The sequence below is a fragment of the Nematolebias whitei genome, chromosome 2, assembly GCF_014905685.2.
Source record: "Nematolebias whitei isolate Nwh7 chromosome 2, NemWhi1, whole genome shotgun sequence".
In the NCBI taxonomy this organism is placed as follows: domain Eukaryota; kingdom Metazoa; phylum Chordata; class Actinopteri; order Cyprinodontiformes; family Rivulidae; genus Nematolebias; species Nematolebias whitei.
In genome coordinates, this window is record NC_056499.1 from 40,597,532 (window position 1) to 40,604,286 (window position 6,755).

At 42.0% G+C, this 6,755-nt stretch overlaps 1 protein-coding gene across 1 annotated transcript in view; it reads right to left on the minus strand.

The window, feature by feature from the left end:
- Positions 1 to 6,590, minus strand: part of bbox1 (butyrobetaine (gamma), 2-oxoglutarate dioxygenase (gamma-butyrobetaine hydroxylase) 1) — a 40,164-nt gene extending 33,574 nt beyond the window's left edge. Inside the window, exons 1-2 of the mRNA XM_037697684.1 lie at positions 6,501 to 6,590; positions 988 to 1,422 (exon numbers count right to left, since the gene is read on the minus strand). Of these exons, the coding sequence (XP_037553612.1) occupies positions 988 to 1,392 (405 nt within the window). The 5' untranslated portion in view covers positions 1,393 to 1,422; positions 6,501 to 6,590. The remainder of the gene's footprint in view (positions 1 to 987; positions 1,423 to 6,500) is intronic.
- Positions 6,591 to 6,755: the final 165 nt, after the last annotated feature.

Below are 6,755 nucleotides of genomic sequence, written 5' to 3' on the forward strand. Positions count from 1 at the left end.
AATATGTCAGTGAATTCATGTTTGTACTGCAGACAGGTAAAAGCTACAATAACATTAAAATAACAAATGACTAGATATACAGTTTAAAGCCATTTTTGACACGCATGCATTGTTCATATACAATAAGTAGTAATACAGTAGTCCCTCGTTTATCACGGGTGTTAGGGACCACAACCCCCTCCCTTCCCCCTTCAACAGGTGATCTGAGCTCTACAGAGTGACAGCTGTCTTCCTCCTCCTGATAAAACTTTAAATAATTATTTTTATTCACTCCCTCTTTCAATTTCAGCCGACACAGCTGACATGTCCGTCCGGACGGATGTATCAGCTGTGTCAGCTGAAACTGAAAGAGGGAGTGAAGCTGCAATGACGTCAGAGGGAATGGAGGTTTGGACGTGACATGTGATGAGCACGAGTGTGATTGCAGTTGAGAAGTGGGTGTGGCAGAGAGCCGAGATCATGACATGCTGCAGGAGGGAACATCTCCCTGCACCTGTGGGCTGCACACAGGTGCCAAATCATTTAAAATAATTTATTTTAAATAAACAATCCATGCCAAACATTGAATATTGAACAACATCCATCCATCCATCTTCTACCACCTATCTGTAATTGGGTCGTGGATGCAACAGGTCCAGGAGAGAAACCCTGACATCCCTCTCCCCAGGGACACTTTGCAGCTTGTTCTGTGGGACCCCAAGGCACTTCCAGGCCCAAGAAGACACATCATCCCTCCAGCGACTTCTGGGTCTTCCCTGGGGCCTCCTACCAGTAAAACGTGCCCAGAAAACCTCTAAAGGGAGGTGTCCAGGAGACATCCTAATCAGATACCTGAACCACCTCAGACAATATACACTATATACATACTTAAAATTATGGACTCTTATTATAATCTAACCTTTCACTTTATTTAATAAAATGCAGAACATTTTAATTGTGTGTGCGTGCGTGTGTGTACAACTTGGCCAGGTTATGGCAACTACAGACCTTGTTGTCATTGGTGATCTCCACAACATTTACTCCTGTGTGGACATCAAGATCACTTAGCGGGAGCAAGCGAGCCTGTGCGGACTGCAGGGTGCACACCGGGCACTGGCAGTTGTCTCTAAGCCAGGTGAAAGGGAACAGACTTTGTCCTCCATCCTCCCACTCCACCTCCAAAAGCCTGTCCTCGTCCAGAGCCCGGACATTTCTCACTGAGCGGCGAGCCATGGGGAGGGAGGCAGAGCCAAGTGTGTGATGCCCACGAATATGTATTGTAGTCAGGAAAAAGGGTGGTGGAACTTCAGCCATCTCAATTCTGCGACAAGCCCTCAGGGCCTTGAGGGCTAACGGGGAGGTACTCCTCTGCAGCACAGGAAGGGCAAAACGTGCAAACGTACTCATCCACATTTCTGAATGTTCCCGCTGGATCCAACAACCCTGTGGGGAAAAATAAAGACCTTGGAATCGTGCATGACCATGTCAAATTGTTGAAAATAATAGGGAATCGTATTCAAAACCAGCAAATTATCTGTGTTCTGTTTCTATTTAATTTACTGTGCACAAAATAATTTGTATTTGCTTGAACATTCATCTGCCTGTGTGGCACATGAGCACATTTGATGGTAAGTTACATAAACCTGTGTGTTAAAAATATTTACTGCATATACATTTATATTCCACTTGCTCTAATATTACTTAGGAAAGTCAAACCAGCTAAAATGCGGATTACATAGATATTTTGTCCACAAAACGTGAGCGTTAAAAAGCTGCCTTGGGAACTGCAAATGGTCAGCATGGCAGTGGTTTACAGACTGCATGCCGGCAAAACTATAAAATGTGTGATGTAGGGCAAGGCAAGTGGTCATTTTATAAGCAATAAAAAGTTTTCTGTGGTCACCAACACTGCTTGTGTAAAGTTTTATTTAGTTCTGTAAAGTTTAATCTAAAATATAAATACTTTTCAAACATGAAATGTATTCTAAAAAAGTTAAATCTGGTCCTCTGGACATTCAAAAAACAAAACAAAGCAAAACAACAAAAAAAATGCAGAAACGTTTCGTCTCTCATCCAAGAGACTTCCTCAGTCTGAGGAGCTGTATTCAGCTCAGTCTCTTAAATAGCACCTTCTCAGAGTGGATCAACCAGTTTTGCTGCTGACAACCAAAACCAGCTGATCACATGCTCAAGAAGGACCATAAGTCTAACAATGGATCATTAGCACACTGATGGCTGTTTACTATTCACAGAGGGCTGAGTGATACTAGCAATCACAGCATTGTAAGAGGGGGACAGTTGAACCCGGAGGCCTCCACCCCTGTTTAACGATGGACGATTTCTATTCCCAAAGATGGCCTCCTTTACTCCTCTCTCAAACCATCGTTCCTCTCTGTCCAGGAGAGGACAGATATATTAATCTTTAATAGATGATAGATTCAGGACCCACAATTTAAACGATTTCAAGTTTTTATTTGTTTATTTTTACATAATTTGGGCTTCCAGCGGTTAAGATATTTATCTAGAGTGGTCCTATGGTTTTGATCTGCTCAGAGATAGGATTATAATGAAATTATGACCCGGTTCTGACTGGGTTAAACTGGGCCAGCAACTCTAAAAAGAGTCTCCCTGGGAGTCAATATCCGTCAAGGAATAGTTTAATTTGCTTGCCACATCACGTATAAAGGCTTTTTGAAGCACAGTCTCATATTTTCTTTCACATCAGAACCACATAAGATCTTTGAGATCACACTTAGTCACGCCCCCTCATACACTGACAGGTTGAGCTCCCCTTCTGCAAAGGAGGAGTCTAGGACCCTATAAATGAGTAATGACATGGGACATCTGGGCTTTTCCGGGTTTGTGAATGCGTCACAGACCGGAGAGACCAGCGCTGTAAACTGTAACTTTTTCCTGCCTTGATTTTAATACAATTGGTAAAACTGAATTCATGTTTCCTTGATTTATTGTTAGTATGAGCTGCCAATTCTGAGGGAGATTCAAGCCGGGGGGAGCGACGTGGGCTGGAGGCAGGTCCTGGGTCCGAGAGGAGACCTCAGGGTAACCGGTGACCCGCAGCCAGCCCTCGTCCCGAAGTAACAGCTCAAGAAACCCACGAAAACAGGAATTCGAAAAAATTAGAATACTGTGGATAAATCTGTCCAAATTTTGCAGGGCATGAATGTTTTAAACTGAGTGTGACACACTAATCATCTATTAAACTCAAAGCACCTGCACAGGTTTCCCCAGGTGTCATTAAATTGCTTCAGTTTGGTTCAATTGTCTCAGTTCGGTTCAATATGGGGAAGATTGCAGACATGACAACTGGCCAGTAGACCATCATTGATACCTCCATAGGATGGTAAGCCACAAAAGTTCATAGACAAGGAGGCTGGCTGTTCACAGAGTGCTGTGTCCAAATACATCAATGGAAAGTCTAGTGGAAGGGCAAAATGTGTTAGGAGAAGATGCACCACCAAAAGAAATGACTGTGGGCTTCAGCGGATTATCAAACAGAGAAGATTCCAGAATCTGGCAGAGATCCAGAAAGAGTGGAATGAGGCGGGAGTCACAGCTTCAAAAACCACCACATTCAGACGCATCCAGGAGATGGGCTACAACTGTTGGGTTCCTCTGTCCTCTTTTCCGATGAAAGTAAAGTGTGTCTTTCATTGGGAAATCAAGGTCCAAGGGTTTGGAGGAAGAAGGGTGAGGAACAGAACCCGTACTGCTTGAGGTCCAGTGTGAAATATCCACAGTCAGTCATGATTTGGGGTGCAATGTCTGGTGCAGGTGTTGGTAAACTCTGCTTTCTTAAATCCAAGGTCATCGCAACAGTCTACCAGAATGTTTCAGAGGACTTCATGATTCCTTCTGCTGAGGATCTGTATGGAGATACAGATTTCATCTTCCAGTAGGACCTGGCCCATGCCACCAGAAGCACCAAAACCTGGTTTGATGCCCATGCCACAGTGCTTGACTGGCCAGCCAACTCGTCAGACCTAAACCCAATGGAGAATCTATGGGGTATTCTCAAGAGGAAAATGAGAGGCACCAGACCCAACAACAAAGAAGAGCTGACAGCAAGCATGAAGGAAATCTGGGCTTCCATAACTCCCAGTCAATGTCACAGGCCGATTGCCTCAATGCCACGTCGCATCGAGGCAGTGATTAAGACAAAGGGATTCCCAACCAAGTATTGAAGATTGATCCAACAATTTTCAGTCAGGTCATCTGGACAGTTTCTTTTTTTGTGCTGAAACATTTCACCTTCCATCCAGAAGGCTTCATCAGTCAAGGAAACACACAAGACAAAACTGATCCCCCCCCTCCCCCCCCAACAGCTTACTCCAAAGTGGAACAAGTAAGTTGTTAGGGGAAGAATCAGTTTTGTCTTGTGTGTTTCCTTGACTGATGAAGCCTTCTGGATGGAAGGTGGAACGTTTCAGCACAAAAAAAAAAAAAAAAACTGTCCAGATGACCTGACTGAAAATTGTTGGCTTGTATACCTGGATTATTGAGCATGGACTTTGTTGGTATTGAAGATTGACATATCGTTTTGAAAGTACCACATTTTGATTGATTTGTTGTGATCCTAACTTATTTCTTTTTTTCTGAAAAACACTGAGAAGTAGTGTGGGCTGATTTCTCCACATTATTCTAATTTTTTGAAATCCTGTTTTTGTGGGTTTCATGAGCTGGAAGCCCAAATCATGTAAAAATAAACAAATAAATACATGAAATCATTTTAAATTGTGGGCCCTGAATCTATCATCTATTAAAGATCAACTTTTTGAATGGAATTATGGAAGTTAAACAACTTTTCCATGAAATTCTTTTTTTTTTTTTAAAGAGTCTGTATATATAGATGGAGTACCAGCATATATTTAATATTTAACTAATGTGGAATTAGTAGGAGCGATCATATCTCTCCAGTTTTAGTTTCTCTCCATTGGCTCCCTGTCAAATTCAGAATTGAATTCGAAATCTTACTTCCAATCTACAAAGCCCTCAACAACCTAGCTCCATCTTATATTAGAGATCTTATTGTTCTATATTTTCCTAACAGAGCACTTCACTCTCAGACTGCAGGCTTACTCATGGTTCCTAGAGTTTTCAAAAGCAGAATGGGAGGAAGATATCAGGCTCCTCTCTTGTGGAACCAACTTCCAGTTTCTGTTCGTAAAACTGACACATTGTCCAGTTTTAAAACAGGGCTTAAGACTTTCCTTTTTGATAAATCCTATAGTTAGCAATGGCTTGTTTATGCTGCTATAGACTTAGGCTACAGGAAGACAAATTGACCCAATTTCCTTAAATGAATTGTTAAAATTGAACAGTTTTCATTTGTTTTCATTTCTATCTTAACATGTGATTCTTGACCTGCCATTGTGTATCTGTTCCTCCTTCCTGTTCTTCTCAAACTCAGCCGGTTGAAGCAGATGGCTTCTTGTCCTGAGCTGGTTCTGCTAAAGGTTTCTTCCTCATGAGGGAGTTTTTCCTTTCCACTGTTCCACTATTATTAATTTTATATATGAATTTTTCTGTTCAGTGCCCTGAGACGACTTCTGAGACGACTTCTGTTGTGATTTGGTGCTATATAAATAATTTGAATTCAATTGATATGATAGCCAACAAAATCATATATTTTTCACTGCTCATAGAATATTTAAATTTAGCCTTTTAACCCTGAGCTGCTTCTTTTCGTCCGCTCCAACAAACACAAACGTCCCTATGACCCGTTCACCAAACTGTTTTGTGAAAGTGCCTGTGTGTTCACATCATGAGCTCTTGGCACTTCTGGCTTTCCATATCTGTGTCTGTGCTGTTAGTAAAATATAACAAAAACCACTCAAAAGGTTTTGATGAAACTTTCAGAAAGTAATGTTTAGACGCACATCTACAACTCAGTAACATTTGGAGTCTGTAAGTTATAAAGAACGCTTAAGGGGGTCTTTCAGTTTTCCATCTCATTGTTTAACAGCTCTTTTACATAAAGATTTGTGGTATTTTAATGTAGTTTTAAAAAGTGTTTCCCCACTCCTAGTCCTCGGGGCACACTGCCTTGCTTGCTTTAGATGTTTCAGAGTGATTCAGCACACTTGTTTTAAATGGATGATTAACAGAGTTTGATGGCAAAGCTGTTGAGATGATTAAATCAGGTGTAAGACAGGGAGGCTGAATTCAAGCTGACTGAATACAAGTAGTTTAAAGGCACGCAGTGGAGGAATAAGCAGGTGATTTAAGTTCAAAAGTACACAAGTTCCGGTAAACTAAAGTCTGAGGACTGTCGCAGACTTTCAGCGTTAACTTACAGCTTTGAAGCAGCTCATTTGTCGTTTAGCCTCCAGCTGTTCGAGAGCTAGCTCGGCTGTTAGCATGCCGGTTACAGAGCTACATCTGGAAGCTAACGCAGACCTCCCTTTAATGGCTGCAGCGTTCACAGACGCGTCTTCAGAAGCTCTTGAATGAAAGAAGCGTTGAAAAGCCACTTAAAAACGTGTGTCAGTGTCGGAGGTTACCTGTGAAACGCCGGTCCGGTAGTTGTGTCCTCACGAGCGCAGCGACTGTTTGGTTGAGCGCGTGAGGAGGAAATTAGGTGAAAGGTCGAGTCGGCTCCGAGCGTCTCACTGAACTTTCTGTTCGCTGGTTACATCATTTTACTACACGATTTCATAACCATACCACGTTATCTCTTATTTATACTACAGAGTTAATAACCATACCACGTTATCTCTTATTTATACTACACAGTTAATAACCATACCACATTATCT